General features: G+C 38.7%; 1 protein-coding gene across 8 annotated transcripts in view; it reads left to right on the top strand.

Annotated features, from left to right (window-relative positions):
- ENOX1 (ecto-NOX disulfide-thiol exchanger 1) overlaps window positions 1–17,229 on the top strand; it is a 625,875-nt gene extending 608,646 nt beyond the window's left edge. For all 8 annotated transcript variants that reach the window (XM_082435381.1, XM_082435376.1, XM_082435380.1 and 5 more), the window contains one exon: window positions 16,274–17,229. In XM_082435381.1, the coding sequence (XP_082291507.1) occupies window positions 16,274–16,405 (132 nt within the window). In that variant the 3' untranslated portion in view covers window positions 16,406–17,229. The remainder of the gene's footprint in view (window positions 1–16,273) is intronic.
- The last annotated feature ends 873 nt before the right edge of the window (window positions 17,230–18,102 follow it).

Genomic DNA, 18,102 nt, shown 5'->3' with positions numbered 1-18,102 from the left:
TGTTCTTCTGAACCATTATTATTATTTTTTTTTTAGATTCCATATATATGTGTTAGCATATGGTATTTGTTTTTCTCTTTCTGACTTACTTCACTCTGTATGACATACTCTAGGTCCATCCACCTCACTACAAATAACTCAATTTCATTTCTTTTTATGGCTGAGTAATATTCCATTGTATATATGTGCCACATCTTCTTTATCCATGGATATTGAATTTTATCAAATGCTTTTTCTGCATCTTTTGAGATGATCATGTGGTTTCTGTCTTTTCTTTTGTTGATGTGGTGTATCACATTGTTTGATTTGTGTATGTTGAACCATTCTTCTGACCCTGTGATGAATTCAGCTTGATCATGGGGTGTGATCTTTTCTATGTGTTCCTGGATTTCGTTTGATAACTTTTTTGTTATTTTTTTTAATTGAAGTGTAGTTGATTTACAATTTTGTATTAGTTTCAGGTGTACAGGAAAGTGATTCAGTTACACATAGATATATATCTGTTCTTTTTTTTTTTATTCAAACAGAAAGTCACAAAAATTATAATCATCCTCATCAGTTCACTCAGTCCCATGTAATTAATTTTTTTTTCATCTTGATCTTTTGTTAGCACTTTTTGAAATCATCAGTTTTCCATTAGAGTTCTGAAAATGCTTATTCATTCAGTTCAGCAGTAGAGTCAGTTACCAGAAAACCTGTACTTGTCAGAGTCTTTTCCATGAATTCCTTGAAGATGAAACCCTTTTATAGGAACATTTTTGCAAAAGCATCAGAGTACACCCAGAACTGTCTGTAAATGACAGAAGACTTTAAAATGACCATGGTTAAAGATTTGATGAAAGTTCATAATAATGCAGTTGACAAGGAAATTTAGTTATTTCTGAGGTATACATTTTAAAGTAATAACTAGAATTATGACTTATAACATTATACCAGAACATATAAGATTTATAGAAATTTCATGTAATGTCTGAAACATTTATATTAACATATTTCCATACAAATAACCCAAAGAAAGTTTAGTATTAGTTGTTTTTTGTTTTGTTTTGTTTGTTTGTTTATACTGCAGGTTCCTATTAGTCATCAATTTTAAACACATCAATGTATACATGTCAGTCCCAATCGCCCAATTCAGCACACCACCATCCCCACCCCACCGCACTTTTCCCCCCCTTGGTGTCCATACGTTTGTTCTCTACATCTCTGTCTCAGCGTCTGCCCTGCGAACCGGTTCATCTGTACCATTATTCTAGGTTACACATATATGCGTTAATATACGACATTTGTTTTTCTCTTTCTGACTTACTTCACTCTGTATGACAGTCTCTAGATCCATCCACGTCTCAACAAATGACTCAATTTCGTTCCTTTTTAGGGCTGAGTAATATTCCATTGTATATATGTACCACATCTTCTTTATCCATTCGTCTGTCGATGGGCATTTAGGTTGCTTCCATGACCTGGCTATTGTAAATACCGCTGCAATGAACATTGGGGTGCATGAGTCTTTTTGAATTATGGTTTTCTCTGGGTATATGCCCAGTAGTGGGATTGCTGGATCATATGGTAATTCTATTTTTACTTTTTTAAGGAACCTCCATACTGTTCTCCATAGTGGCTGAATCAATTTACATTCCCACCAACAGTGCAAGAGAGTTCCCTTTTCTCCACACCCTCTCCAGCATCTGTTGTTTGTAGATTTTCTGAGGATGCCCATTCTAACTGGTGTGAGGTGATACCTCATTGTAGTTTTGATTTGCATTTCTCTAATAATTAGTGATGTTGAGCAGCTTTTCATGTGCTTCTTGGCCATCTGTATGTCTTCTTTGGAGAAATGTCTATTTAGGTCTTCTGCCCATTTTTGGATTGGGTTGTTTGTTTCTTTAATATTGAGCTGCATGAGCTGTTTATATATTATGGAGATTAATCCTTTGTCCGCTGATTCATTTGCAAATATTTTCTCCCATTCTGAGGGTTGTCTTTTGATCTTGTTTATGGTTTCCTTTGCTGTGCAAAACTTTGAAGTTTCATTAGGCCCCATTTGTTTATTTTCGTTTTTATTTCCATTCCTCTAGGAGATGGATCAAAAAAGATCTTGCTGTGATTTATGTCAAAGACTGTACTTCCTATGTTTTCCTCTAAGAGTTTTATACTGTCTGGTCTTACATTTAGGTGTCGAAACCATTTTCAGTTTATTTTTGTGTATGGTGTTAGGGAGTGTTCTAATTTCATTCTTTTACATGTAGCCGTCCAGTTTTCCCAGCACCACTTATTGAAGAGACTGTCTTTTCTCCATTGTATATCTTTGCCTCCTTTGTCATAGATTAGTTGACCACAGGTGCGTGGGTTTATCTCTGGGCTTTCTATCTTGTTCCATTGATCTATGTTTCTGTTTTTGTGCCAGTACCATATTGTCTTGATTACTGTAGCTTTGTAAGTATAGTCTGAAGTCAGGGAGTCTGATTCCTCCAGTTCCATTTTTTTCCCTCAAGACTGCTTTGGCTATTCGGGGTCTCCTGTGTCTCCATACACATTTTAAGATGATTTGTTCTAGTTCCATAAAAAATGCCATTGGTAATTTGATAGGGATTCCATTGAATCTGTAGATTGCTTTGGGTAGTATAGTCATTTTCACAATGTTGATTCTTCCAACCCAAGAACATGGTATATCTCTCCATCTGTTGGTATCATCTTTAATTTCTTTCATCAGTGTCTTATAGTTTTCTGCATACACATCTTTTGTCTCCCTAGGTAGGTTTATTCCTAGGTATTTTATTCGTTTTGCAATGGTAAATGGGAGTGTTTCCATAATTTCTCTTTCAGATTTTTCATCATTAGTGTATAGGAATGCAAGAGATTTCTGTGCATTAATTTTGTATCCTGCAACTTTACCAAATTCATCGATTAGCTCTAGTAGTTTTCTGGTGGCATTTTTAGGATTCTCTACATATAGTATCATGTCATCTGCAAACAGTGACAGTTTTACTTCTTCTTTTCCAATTTGTATTCCTTTTTATTTATTTTTCTTCTCTGATTGCTGTGGCTAGGACTTCCAAAACTATGTTGAATAATAGTGGTGAGAGTGGACATGCTTGTCTCATTCCTGATCTTAGAGGAAATGCTTTCAGTTTTTCACCATTGAGAATGATGTTTGCTGTGGGTTTGTCGTACATGGTGTTTATTATGTTGAGGTAGGTTCCCTCTATGCCCACTTTCTGGAGAGTTTTTATCATAAATGGGTGTTGAATTTTGTCAAAAGCTTTTTCTGCATCTATTGAGATGATCATATGGTTTTTATTCTTCAGTTTGTTAATATGGTGTAACACATTGATTGATTTACGTATATTGAAGAATCCTTGCATCCCTGAGATAAATCCCAGTTGATCGTGGTGTATGATCCTTTTTTTTTTTTTTAATTTCTTTATGGCTGTGTTGGGTCCTCGTTTCTGTGCGAGGGCTTTCTCTAGTTGTGGCAAGCGGGGGCCACTCTTCATCACGGTGCACAGGCCTCTCACCATCACGGCCTCTCTTGTTGCGGAGCACAAGCTCCGGACGTGCAGGCTCAGCAATCGTGGCTCATGGGCCCAGCCGGTCCGCAACACGTGGGATCCTCCCAGACCAGGGCTCGAACCCGTGTCCCCTGCATCGGCAGGCAGATTCTCAACCACTGCACCACCAGGGAAGCCCCAGTATGATCCTTTTAATGTGTTGTTGGATTCTGTTTGTTAGTATTTTGTTGAGGATTTTTGCATCTATATTCATCAGTGATATTGGTCTGTAATTTTCTTTTTTTGTAGTATCTTTGTCTGGTTTTGGTATCAGGGTGATGGTGGCCTCATAGAATGAGTTAGGGAGTGTTCCTTCCTCTGCAGTTTTTTGGAAGAGTTTGAGAAGGATGGATGTTAGCCCTTCTCTAAATGTTTGAGAGAATTCACCTGTGAAGCCATCTGGTACTGGACTTTTGTTTGTTGGAAGATTTTTAATCACAGTTTCAATTTCATTACTTGTGATTGGTCTGTTCATATTTTCTGTTTCTTTCTGGTTCAGTCTTGGAAGGTTATACCTTTCTAAGAATTTGTCCATTTCTTCCAGGTTGTCCATTTTATTGGCATAGAGTTGCTTGTAGTAGTCTCTTAGGATGCTATGTATTTCCGCGGTGTCTGTTGTAACTTCTCCTTTTTCATTTCTAACTTTATTGATTTGAGTCTTCTCCCTCTTTTTCTTGATGAGTCTGGCTAATGGTTTATCAATTTTGTTTATCTTCTCAAAGAACCAGCTTTTAGTTTTATTGATCTTTGCTATTGTTTTCTTTGTTTCTATTTCATTTATTTCTGCTCTGATCTTTGTGATTTCTTTCCTTCTGCTAACTTTGGGTTTTGTTTGTTCTTCTTTCTCTACTTTATTTAGGTGTAAGGTTAGATTGTCTATTTGAGATTTTTCTTTTTTCTTGATGTAGGCTTGTATAGCTGTAAAATTCCCTCTTAGAACTGCTTTTGCTGCATCCCATAGGTTTTGGATCATCATCGTGTTTTCATTGTCATTTGTCTCTAGGTATTTTTTGATTTCCTCTTTGATTTCTTCAGTGATCTCTTGGTTATTTACTAACGTATTGTTTAGCCTCCATGTGTTTGTGTTTTTTACGTTTTTTTCCCTGTAATTGATTTCTAATCTCATAGCGTTGTGGTCACAAAAGATGCCTGACATGATTTCAGTTTTCTTAAATTTACTGAGGCTTTGTGACCCAAGATGTGGTCTATCCTGGAGAATGTTCCGTGTGCACTTGAGAAGAAAGTGTAATCTGCTGTTTTTGGATGGAATGTCCTATAAATATCAATTAAATCTATCTGGTCTCTTGTGTCATTTAAAGCTTCTGTTTCCGTATTTATTTTCATTTTGGATGATCTGTCCATTGGTGTAAGTGAGGTGTTAAAGTCCCCCACTATTATTGTGTTACTGTCGATTTCCTCTTTTATAGCTGTTAGCAGTTGCCTTATGTATTGAGGTGCTCCTATATTGGGTGCATATGTATTTATAATTGTTAGATCTTCTTCTTGGATTGATCCCGTCATCATTATGTAGTGTCCTTCCTTGTCTCTTGTAACATTCTTTATTTTAAAGTCAATTTTATCTGATATGAGTATAGCTACTCCAGCTTTCTTTTGATTTCCATTTGCATGGAATATCTTTTTCCATCCTCTCACTTTCAGTCTGTATGTGTCCCTATGTCTGAAGTGGGTCTCTTGTAGACAGCATATATATGGGTCTTGTTTTTGTATCCATTCAGCAAGCCTGTGTCTTTTGGTTGGAGCATTTAATCCATTCACGTTTAAGGTAATTATTGATATGTATGTTCCTATGACCATTTTCTTAATTGTTTTGGGTTTGTTTTTGTAGGTCCTTTTCTTCTCTTGTGTTTCCCACTTAGAGAAGTTCCTTTAGCATTTGTTGTAGAGCTGCTTTGGTCTTGCTGAATTCTCTTAGCTTTTGCTTGTCTGTAAAGCTTTTGATTTCTCCATTGAATCTGAATGAGATCCTTGCTGGGTAGAGTCATCTTGGTTGTAGGTTCTTCCCTTTCATCACTTTAAACATATCATGCCAGTCCCTTCTGGCTTGTATAGTTTCTGCTGAGAAATCAGCTGTTAACCTTATGGGAGTTCCCTTGTATGTTATTTGTCATTTTTCCCTTGCTGCTTTCAATAATTTTTCTTTGTCTTTAATTTTTGCCAATTTGATTACTATGTGTCTCAGCATGTTTCTCCTTGGGTTTATCCTGTATGGGACTCGCTGAGCTTCCTGGACTTGGGTGGCTATTTCCTTTCCCATGTTAGGGAAGTTTTCGACTATAATCTCTTCAAATATTTTTTCAGGTCCTTTCTCTCTCTCTTCTCCTTCTGGGACCCCTATAATGCGAATGTTGTTGCGTTTAATGTTGACCCAGAGGTCTCTTAGGCTGTCTTCATTTCTTTTCATTCTTTTTTCTTTATTCTGTTCCACAGCAGTGAATTCCACCATTCTGTCTTCCAGGTCACTTATCCGTTCTTCTGCCTCAGTTATTCTGCTATTGATTCCTTCTACAGTATTTTTCATTTCAGTTATTGTATTGTTCATCTCTGTTTGCTTGTTCTTTAATTCTTCTAGGTCTTTGTTAAACATTTCTTGCATGTTCTCGATCTTTGCCTCCATTCTTTTTCCGAGGTCCTGGATCATCTTCACTATCATTATTCTGAATTCTTTTTCTGGAAGGTTGCCTATCTCCACTTCATTTAGTTGTTTTTCTGGGGTTTTATCTTGTTCCTTCATCTGGTACATAGCCCTCTGCCTTTTCATCTTGTCTATCTTTCTGTGAATGTTGTTTTTGTTCCACAGGCTGCAGGATTGTAGTTCTTCTTGCTTCTGCTGTCTGCCCTCTGGTGGATGAGGCTATCTAAGAGGCTTGTGTAAGTTTCCTGATGGGAGGGACTGGCGGTGGGTAGAGCTGACTGTTGCTCTGGTGGGCAGAGCTCAGTAAAACTTTAATCCACTTGACTGTTGATGGGTGGGGCTGGGTTCCCTCCCTGTTGGTTGTTTGGCCTGAGGCAACCCAACACTGGAGCCTACCTGGGCTCTTTGGTGGGGCTAATGACAGACTCTGGGAGGGCTCATGACAAGGAGTACTTCCCAGAACTTCTGCTGCCAGTGTCCTTGTCCCCACTGTGAGCCACAGCCACCCCCCCCCGCCTCTGCAGGAGACCCTCCAACACTAGCAGGTAGGTCTGGTTCAGTCTCCCCAGGGGTCACTGCTTCTTCCCCTGGGTCCTGATGTGCACACTCCTTTGTGTGTGCCCTCCAAGAGTGGAGTCTCTGTTTCCCCCAGTCTTGTCTAAGTCTTTCAATCAATTCCCACTAGGCTTCAAAGTCTGATTCTCTAGGAATTCCTCTTCCTGTTGCCGGACCCCCAGGTTGAGAAACCTGACGTGGAGCTCAGAACCTTCACTCCAGTGGGTGGACTTCTGTGGTATAAGTGTTTGCCAGTCTGTGAGTCACTCACCCACCAGTTATGGGATTTGATTTTACTGTGATTGCACCCCTCCTACCATCTCATTATGGCTTCTCCTTTGTCTTTGGATGTGGGGTATCTTTTTTGGTGAGTTCCAGTGTCTTCCTGTTGATGATTGTCCAGCAGCTAGTTGTGATTCTGGTGTTCTCGCAAGAGGGAGTGAGAGCACATCCTTCTACTTCGCCATCTTTGTTCCTCCTCCTATATCTATTGTTTTTCAGATTCTTTTTCCATATAGGTTATTACAAAACATTGCATATAGTTCCCTGTGCTTTACAGTAGGCCTTTGTTGGTTATTTATTTATATATAGTAGTGTGTATATGTTAATCCCAAACTCCTAATTTATCCTTTCACCCCCACTTCCCCTTTGGTAACCATAAGTTTGTTTTCTATGTCTGTGAGTCTATTTCTGTTGTTTATATAAGTTCATTTGTATCATTTTTTTTTAGATTCCTCATATAAGGAATGTCATATGATATTTGTCTTTCTCTGGCTTACTTCATGTAGTCTGATAATCTCTAAGTCCATCCATGTTGCTGCAAATGGCATTATTTCATTCTTTTTTATGGCTGAGTAATATTCCATTGTATAAATATGCCACATCTTCTTTATCCATTCATCTGTCAATGGACATTTAGGTTGCTTCCATGTTTTAGCTATTGTGAATAGTCCCGCTATGAAAAATGCAGTGCATGTATATTTTCAAGTTATAGTTTTCTTCGGATACATGCCCAGGAGTGAGATTGCAGGATCATGTGGTAGCTCTATTTTTAGTTTTTTAAGGAACCTCCATACTGTTTTCCATAGTGGCTGTACCAACTTACATTTCCACCAACAATGTAGGAGGGTTCCCTTTGCTCCACATCCTCTCCACCATTTGTTATTTGTAGAGGTTTTTTTAAATGTATTTATTTAATTTATTTTTGGCTGTGTTGGGTCTTCATTGCTGCGCGTGGGCTTTCTCTAGTTGAGGCAAGCAGAGGCTACTCTTCGTTGAGGTGCGCAGGCTTCTCATTGCGGTGGCTTCTCTTGTTGCGGAGCACGGGCTCTAGGCGTGTGGGCTTCAGTGGTTGTGGCACGTGGGTTCAGTAGTTGTGGCTCGCGGGCTCTAGAGCACAGGCTCAGTAGTTGTGGCGCACGGGCTTAGTTGCTCCGTGGCACATGGGATACTCCCAGACCAGGGCATCAACCCTTGTCCCCTGCATTGGCAGGTGGACTCTCAACCACTGCACCACCAGGGAAGCCCGTTTGTAGAGTTTTTAATGATGGCCATTCTGACTGGTGTGAAGTGATACCTCACTGTAGCTTTGATTTGCATTTTTCTAATAATTAGCAGTGTTGAGTATGGTTCCATATGTCTTTTGGCCACCTGTATATCTTCTTTGGAGAAATGTCTATTTATATCTTTTACCCATTTCTTGATTGGGTTGATTTTTTGTTGTTGAGTTGTATGAGCTGTTTGTATATTTTGGAGATTAATTCCTTGTCAGTTGCATTGTTTGCAAATATTTTCTCCCATTCTGTAGGTTGTCTTCATTTTGTATATGGCTTCCTGTGCTGTGCAAAAACTTTTAAGTTTGATGAGGTTCCGTTTATTTTTGTTTTTATTTCCATTACTCTAGGAGAGAGATCAAAAAAAAAATTGCTGCAATTTATGTCAGAGAGTGTTCTGCCTATGTTTTCCTCTAGGAGTTTTATAGTATCCAGTTGTACATTCAGGTCTTTAACCCATTTGAGTTTATTTTTGTGTATGGTGTTAGAGAATGTTCTAATTTCATTTTTTTACATGTAGCTGTCCAGTTTTCCCAGCACCACTTATTAAAAAGACTCTTTTCTTCATTGTATATTCTTGCCTCCTTTGTTGTAGATTAATTGACCATAGGTGTGTGGGCTTATTTCCAGGCTTTCTATCCTGTTCCATTGATGTATATTTCTGTTTTTGTGCCAGTACCATACTGTTTTGATGACTGTAGCTTCGTAGTATAGTCTGAAGTCAGGGAGCCTGATTCCTCCAACTCCATTTTTCTTACTCATGATTGTTTTGGCTATTCGGGGTCTTTTGTGTTTACATAAAATTTTAAAATTTTTGTTCTAATTCTGTGAAAAATGCCATTAGTAATTTGATAGGGATTGCATAGACTCTATAGATTGCCTTAGGTGGTATAGTCATTTTGACAATATTGATCCTTCCAATCCAAGAACACAGTGTATCTTTCCACCTGTTTGTGTCATCTTCAGTTTCTTTCATCAGCATCTTACAGTTTTCAGTGTACAGGTCTTTTGGCTCCTTAAGTAGGTTTATTGCAGGGTATTTTATTCTTTTTGGTGTGATGGTAAATGGGATTATTTCTTTAATTTCTCTTTCTGATATTTTGTTGTTAGTGTATAGAAATGCAACAGATTTCTGTGTATTAATTTCATATCCTGAGACTTTACCAAATTCATTGATGAGGTCTAGTAAATAGTTTTTGGTAGTGTCTGTAAGATTTTCTATGTACAGTATCATGTCATCTGCAAATATAACAGTTTTACTTCTTTTCCAATTTGGAAAAGAAGTCTTTTATTTCTTTTGCTTCTCTGATTGCTGTGGCTAGCACTTCCAAAACTCTGTTGAATAAAAATGGCGAGAATGGACATCCTTGTCTTGTTCCAGGTCTTAGAGGAAATGCTTTCAGCTTTTCACCAGTGAGTATGATGTTAGCCGTGGGTTTGTCATATATGGCCTTTATTATTTTGAGATATGTTTCCTCTGTGCCCACTTTCTGGAGAGTTTTTATCATAAATGGGTGTTGAATTTTTATCAAAAGCTTTTTCTGCATGTATTGAGATGATCATATGGCTTGTATTCAATTTGTTAATATGCTGTATCACACTGACTGATTTGTGGATATTGAAAAGCCCCTTGCATCCCTGGGATAAATCCCACTTCATTATGGTGTATGATCCTTTTAATGTATTGTTGGAGTCAGTTTGCTAGTATTTTGTTGAGGATTTTTGCGTCTATGTTCATCAGTGATACTGGCCTGTGATTTTCTCTTTTCATGGTATCTTTGTCTGATTTTGGTATCAGGGTGATGGTGACCTCATAGATTGAGTTTGAGAGTGTTCCATCCTCTACAGTTCTTTGGAGTAGTTTCAGAAGGATAGGTGTTAACTCTTCTCTAAATGTTTGGTAGAATTTGCCTGCAAAGCCATCTGGCACTGGACTTCTGTTTGTTGGGAGTCTTTTAATCACTGATTCAATTTCAGTACTGGTAATTGGTCTGTTCATACTTTCCATTTCTTCCTGGTTCAGTCTTGGGAGATTGTACCTTTCTAAGAATTTGTTTATTTCTTCTAGGTTGTCCATTTTATTGGTGTATAGTTGCTTGTACTAGTCTCATCCTCTGTATCTCTGTGGTGTTGGTTTTTTTTTTTTAATGTTTTGCTTATCTCTTTTAAATTTTATTTATTTATTTATTCATGGCTGTGTTGGGTCTTCGTTTCTGTGTGAGGGCTTCCTCCAGTTGCAGCAAGTGGGGGTCACTCTTCATCGCAGTACGCCGGCCTCTCACCGTTGCCGCCTCTCTTGTTGCGATGCACAGGCTCCAGACGCACAGGCTCAGCAATTGTGGCTCACCAGCCCAGCCACTCTGTGGCATGTGGGATCTTCCGGGACCAGGGCTCGAACCCGTGTCCCCTGCATTGGCAGGCGGACTCCCAACCACTGCGCCACCAGGGAAGCCCCCTGTGGTGTTGGTTTTAACTCCTCCTTTTTCATTTTTAATTTTATTGATTTGGGCCCTTTTTTTCTTGGTGAGTCTGGCTAAAAGTTTATCAATTTGTTTATCTTTTCAAAGAACCAGCTTTTAGTTTCATTGATCTTTTCTACTGTTTTCTTAGTCTCTATTTCTGTTCTGTTCTTTATGATTTCTTTCCTTCTACTAACTTTGGGTTTTGTTTGTTCCTCCTTCTCTAGTTGCTTTGGGTGTAAGGTTAGGTTGTTTATTTGAGTTTTTTTTGTTGTTCCCTGAGATAAGCTTGTCTCACTATAAACTTCCCTCTTAAAATTCTTTTTGCTGTGTTCCGTAGGGTTTAGAATGTAGTTTTTGCTTTCACTTGTCTCTAGGTATTTTTTTAATTTCCTCTTTGATTTCTTCAGTGATCCATTGGTTGTTTAGTAGCATCTTGTTTAGCCTCCACGTGTTTATATGTTTCTTGCAGGTTTTTTTCATGTAGTTGATTTCTAATCTCATAGCGCTGTGCTTGGAAAAGATGCTTGATATGATTTCAGTTTTTCTTAAATTTACCGAGGCTTGCTTTGTGGCCCAACATGTGATCAATCCTGGAGAATGTTCCATGTGCACTTGAGAAGAAAGTGTATTCTGATGCTTTGGATGGAATCCTCTATAAATATCAATTTAGTCCATCAGGTCTAATGTGTCATTTAAGGCCTGTATTTCATTATTGACTTTCTGTCTGGATGATCTGTCCATTGATGAAAAGTCCCCCACTGTTACTGTTGATTTCTCCTTTTATGGCTGTTAGTATTTGCCTTATATATTTAGGTGCTCCTATGTTGGGTGCAGATATATTTACAATTCTTATATCTTCTTCTTGGATTGATCCCTTGATCACTATGTAGTGTCCTTCTTTGTTTCTTGTAACAGTATTTATTTTAAACTCTGTTTTGTCTTCTGTGAGTATTGCTACTCCAGCTTTCTTTTGATTTCCATTTGGGAATACCTTTTTTCCCTCCCCTCATTTTCAGTCTGCATGAGTCTCTAGGTCTGAAATGGATCTCTTGTAGACAGCTCATATACAGATCTTGTTTTTGTATTCATTCAGCCAGTCTGTGTCTTTTGGTTGGGACATTTAATTCGTTTACATATGGTAGTTATCAACATGTATGTTCTTATTGCCATTTTGTTAATTGTTTTGGATTGGTTTTGTAGGTCTTTTTTCTTCCTTCTTTTGTTCTCTTGTGATTTGATGACTGTCTTTAGTGTTGTTTGGACTCCTTTTTCTTTTTTGTGTGTGTATCTACTATAGATTTTTTTGTTTGCAGTTACTATGAGGTTTTGATATAGTAGTCTATATATGTACATAATTGTTTTAAGTCGTTGATCTCTTAATTCCAAATGTGTTTCAAATATCCTACATTTGTACTCTCCTAATGATTACTGGCTTAGATATCATATTTGTGTGTAGATAATTTCCTACCTTTACTGTATGTTTGCCATTACCAGTGAGCTTTCACATTTTGTAATTTTCTTGTTTCTAGTTGTGGCATTTTCCTTTCCACCTGGAGAAGTTCCTTTAGCATTTCTTGTAAAGCTGCTTTGGTGGTGCTAAATTCTTCTAGTGTTTGCTTGTCTGTAAAGCTTTGGATTCCTGTGTCAAATCTGAAGTGAGAGCCTTGCTGGGTAGAGTATTCTTGGTTGTAGGTTTTTCCCTTTCATCACATTAATTCTATTGTGCCACTCCCTTCTGGCCTGTAACGTTTCTGCTGAAAAATCAGCTGATGACCTTATGGGGATTCCTTTGTATGTTATTTGTTGCTTTTCTCTTGTCAATTTAATATTTTTTCTTTGTCTTTAATTTTTGTCAATTTGATTACTATGTTTCTTGGCATGTTCCTCCTTGGGTTTGTCCTGCCTGAGACACTCTTCCTGGACTTGGGTGACTGTTTCCTTTCCCATGTTAGGGAAGTTTTCAGCTTTTATCGCTTCAAATATCTTCTCAGGCCCCTTCTCTCTCTCTTCTCCTTCTGGGACCCCTATAATGTGAATGTTGGTGCATTTGATGTTGTCCCAGAGGTCTCTTAAACTGTCCTGATTTCGTTATTTTTTCTTTATTCTTTTCTGTGGCAATGATTTCCACCACTGTGTCTTCCAGCTCACTTATCCATTCTTCTGTTTCATTTATTCTGCTATTGATTCCTTCTAGTGTTTTTCATTTCAGTTATTGTATTCTTCAACTCTGTTTGGTTGCTCTTTACATTTTCTAACTCTTTATTAAAAACTTGTAACTTCTTGCTCTGTGCATCCATTCTTTTCCTGAGTTCTTGGATCATCCTTGCAATCATTACTCTGAATTCTTTCTCGGTTAGATTGCCTATCTCCATGTCACTTAGTTGTTCTTCTGGGGTTTTATGTTGTTCCTTCATCTGAAACATATTCCTCTGCCATCTCATTTTGTCTAAATTTCGATTTGTATGTTTATGTATGTGGAAGATTAGTTATGTTTCTTAACCTTGGGAAGTGGCCCTCTGTAGGGGATGTCCTATGTGTCCCAGCAGTACACTCCCCTCTTGTCACCCAAGGGCCAGGGATCAGCTGGTCCCAGGGTAGGTTCTGATCTGCGTTTGCTGACTTGGTTCCGCATGCTGCTGGATCCTAGTTCTCTTGCTTCTCATGTCTGCCCCCTGGTGGGTGGGGCTGGCCTAGAGGCTTGTGCAGGCTTCCTGGTGGGAAGGGCTGATGCTTGCCCACTCGTGGTGGGGGGGGCTGGGTCTTGGCCCTCTGCTGGGCAGGGCCATGTCAAGGGGCATGTCTAGAGGTGGCTGTGGGCTCAGGAAGTCTTTAGGCAGCCTGTCCACTGATGGGTGGGGCTCTGTTCCCGCCATATTGGTCATTTCACCTGAGGCATCCCAGCACTGAAGCCTACAGGCTGTTGGGGCCAGGTCTTGGTGCCAAAATGGCAGCCTCCAGGAGAGCTCATGCCAATGAATATTCCCCAGTACCTCTTCCACCAGTGTCCTTGTCCCCACAGTGAGCCACAGCTGCTCCCTGCCTCCCCAGGAGACCCTCCGAGACCAGCAGGTAGGTCTGACCCAGGCTCCTATGGAGTCACTGCTTTCGCCCTGGGTCTTGGTGCACACAAGAAATCGTGTGGGCCCTCCAAGAATGGAGTCTCTGTTTCCTCTGGTCCTGTGGAGCTCCTGCACTCAAGCCCCACTGGCCTTCAAAGCCAAATGCTCTGGGCAGTCCTCCTCCCAATGCCAGACCCCCAGGCTGGGGAGTCTGACATGGAGCTCAGAACTCTCACTCCTGTGGGAGAACTTCTGTGATATATTGTTCTCCAGTTGTGGGTCGCCCACCCAGTGGATATGGGATTTGATTATTTCGCAAGTGTGCCCCTTCTACCATCTCGCTGAGTTTCTTCTTTATGTCTTTGGATTAGAATATCTTTTTTGGTAGGTTCCAGTCTTTTTTATCAATGGTTGTTCAGCAGTTAGTTGTGATTTTGGTGTGCTCATGTCAGGAGGTGAGCTCAAGGTCCTTCTATTCTGCCATCTTCATGATGTACATACTCTTAATTACTGATTGATAGATTTTTTTTACAAACCAGTGCCATATCAACAAGCTCAAGAGCACCCCTTCACAGTAGTAATAAGGAAGTCTAATTGTGCATCCATAACAGAACTTCCTTCAGCACCAACTGGTTAACCACTGGGATTCTGAGTGATGCAGGATGCCTCAGCAACATTGGCAGGAGTCCTTGTCCAGCTTCTAGAAGCTGTCTGTGTTCCTTGAATCATGGCTCCCTACCTCTGTCTTCAAAGCCAGCCACGGCAAGATGAGTCCTTCTCACCTTGCCATCCATCTAGTCTTCTGACCCAGTTTGCTAGTATTTTGTTGAGAATTTTTGAATCTATATTCATCAAAGATATTGGCCTGTAATTTTCTTTTTTTATATTGTTTGTTTGTCTGGTTTTGGTATCAGGGTGTTGGTGGCTTCATAGAATGACTTTGGGAGTATTCCTTCTTCAATCTTTTGGAAGAGTTTGAGAAAGATCAGTATAAGTTCTTCTTTGTATGTCTGGTAGAATTGCCCAGTGAAGCCATCTGGTCCTGGACTTTTGTTTGCAGGGAGGCTTTTTTTCCTTTTTTTAATTACAGATTCTATTTCATTTCTAGTGATCAGTCTGTTCGAAATATCTGTTTCTTCTTGATTCAGTTTTGGTGGGTTGTATGTTTCTAGAAATTTGTCCATTTCTTCTTGGTTGTCCAATTTGTTGGTATATAATTGTTCATAGTATTCTTTTACGGTTTTTCTGTGGTATCAGTTGTTTGGTCTCTCTTAATTGGGTTTTTTTTTTTTTTTTTTTGGCCACATGGCATGTGTGTGGGATCATTGTTCCCTGACCAGGGGTCGAACCCACACCCCCTGCATTGGAAGTGCAGAGTCTTAACCACTGGACCACCAGGGAAGTCCCTGGTCTCTCTTAATTGTTAAATGGAAAGTAAAGTACAGACTCTAAAAGGATATCCATACAGTGATTGTACCATGAAAAATAATGAGGTCTTATTCACTGAACATTTCTATGTGCCCAAATCTGTGCTAAGCCAGTAGTCTTCACACATCCTTACTAAATGTTGTCATCCCCACTTGTTGAGACTTACTTAGAGAAACTATCTTGGTAGGGTCATTTAGATCATAACAATAGTATGACATGGAATTTAAACAGAAATGTCAGACCTCCATTTCCAGGATCTCAGTCAACTTGCTATTTGAGATCCCTATATATATGCATGGATTAGGATGCAAACACACACAAAAAAGAGCAATGGCTGCATTAGAGTAAAAGGGTTGTGGTTGTTTTGTTCTTTATTTAGGAAAAAATGAATTACTGGTATAAAAATATATGTAATAAAAGTTGGGAGAAGAAAAAATACTGCATTTAAGAAACCTACCTGCGTTTTATGACTGGATGGACATTGAGACTTTTATTGCTGTGGGTGCTGGGTTTCATTTTTATTCCTAAACCTTTATGGTCTTCTGGTCCCTGTGAAAGTTAAAGGAAGAGAAAGTTAGGGTGGCAAGAAAGCCACCCACATGCTCTCTGGCCCTCACCAAGTTAGATAAAAGTGCTGCCCTTTGTATGAGAGGAGTGGTAGCTTTCCCCAAGTGGTGATCAGTTTGCTCTGAGCCGTCTTAAATCCCACCCCATCTCCTTTTTTAATCTATATAAGGAGGGCTGTTCAGGCATGGTGCTGTCAGTAAGGTAGTCATCCATATGAAGGGCAAACCTGAAACTTTCCACCCACTTGTCTCATGCCCCCCTCCCACCAGCTGCCCAGGAGATGATGAAGCCAATCACATTCAGCCCTTTAACTTGGGCTCCTTTTATAAGAACATTACTTTACAGCCTAGTAGGAAACTACGTATGTTTGTCTCATTGGGAAAGCATGTCTTCACTCAACCCCCTGCCTCCTTGTTTCCCAAAAGTGACTTTTCTTCCTTTCTAACAGATATCTGCAAACGAAATCGAAATGCTTTTGATGAGGTTGCCACGCATGTTTAAACAGGAATTCACAGGCGTGGGAGCAACGCTGGAAAAAAGGTGGAAGTTGTGTGCCTTTGAAGGAATTAAAACTACCTAACTGTGAAGAGCAGCAAAGTCTCCGGATATGAAACCGCCTGAACCCAGCCAGGGCTGTGCAGCGTGAGCCCAAGAGGTTTGGGGCTGGTCCAGCACAGGACCTTTATGGAGCCATCAGAGCCTGACTTTAGTTGCATCTGTGGCGTTCTCTTGTGAGTGGAAATGTAATTGTGTACCAGTTCCCTAAAACAAACAAAGCTTCATACTGTGACAGATCTGTTTGCTATGAAAACCAACGATTCCACAGTCATGATGGCAAAAACCTTAAAATATGCTACATTTGAGACTAGCTCACCAAGTAAAATATTTAAAGTTAATGATGGTGTGGCAATGGTTGTTGCTAGGCTACAGAGTTGTTGCATATGTAATCTATAGCTGAAATCATTCAATGACATTTTCCTGAAAGTCTTTCTGTTTTAGTAAAGAAAAAAAAAATGTAATTTTACAGTGAGAAAAAAAATCATACCAAAAGAAAAACTTGAATATGTGTCTGAACAGTTACTGTATTTTGTAAATTAAGTTATATGCTGTTCTAGGGACTTTTGCCTTATTGAAGAGGCAGAAGATGTGATTGGACTCCTTGAGAATGCTTTACCAAGAATATTATTATTTTTCTAATATAACAATTCTCCATCATAAGTTCTTTTAACGTGGACTGCATAACAATTTTCATAAAATGTAAATAAAAGAAAAACTAGTGCTACTGTCTTGTACTTGGTATAAAATTCAGGTTTCTGCATCAAAATAAACATTCAGTAAATATTCCTGTTACAAATTTTATAGCAAAGATATTAATTTTTTTCAATAAATATGACTTCTACCATATTGGTTTTGCAAATTGTTCTTTGATATATTTTCATTCTTCTTCCTTAAGAAATATTTTTCACATTATTCAGTCCCATCTCACAGACCATAATTTTTAAATGATTAAATAAATGCATGAGTGACATTGAGACAAAACGTTATTTCAAACAGGAATATATAAAAATCATAAAGTGGAAAGTACTAAGAAAAGGAGATTATACAGCATTAGAATAGATAGATGATTGTATTTGAAAATACCAAGATGATGATATGACATCCAAATGTAATCAATCAACATAAATTTTACCATTGTTTTGTGTCCTCATGCATAGGAACAAAGTAGCCAATTAGTTAATATTATTAATTCCTGGATTTACGTATTTATTTGTATGTTTTCTGGAATACATACAAGTTAGAAAAGGAATTAAAGAATTCACACTTGGACCAACAGTTTAGAGAGAATTTGGGCTTCCCTTCTTTAATTACAAGTAGAATAGGGCTTTAAATTGTATCTCCTTCCTGCTTCCTTACATAAAAATTATTTTAAAAAGACAAGTATTCAAGATATTGATTAATTTTAAATGAAACATTTTTTAGGCAGACAGCTGAACAGTGAATGTTCTTTGAAATTCTGAAAAGACATTCATAATTCCCTATTGGACATTATTGTCCTCAGGCTTTTTTTACTGGGCCCTGATAAATTAAGGTTCTTATTCATGCCTCCCATAAATATCTACACATATGTTATGTTCAGGCTCAGTGCTAAAACCATGAATATGGAGCTGAGTAAGAAAGGACCCACCCCCTCCCGCCCCCAATGAGCTCATAGTTCAATGGGGAAAAGACATTTTCCCAAAAGTGTCTATATGATGTGAGCCACGTAACAGGAAAGAT

Source organism: Balaenoptera physalus (assembly GCF_965194825.1).
Source record: "Balaenoptera physalus genome assembly, chromosome: 18".
Classification (NCBI taxonomy): domain Eukaryota; kingdom Metazoa; phylum Chordata; class Mammalia; order Artiodactyla; family Balaenopteridae; genus Balaenoptera; species Balaenoptera physalus.
Note: the sequence above shows the minus strand (reverse complement) of the source record. Positions and strands in the feature narration are given on the sequence as shown.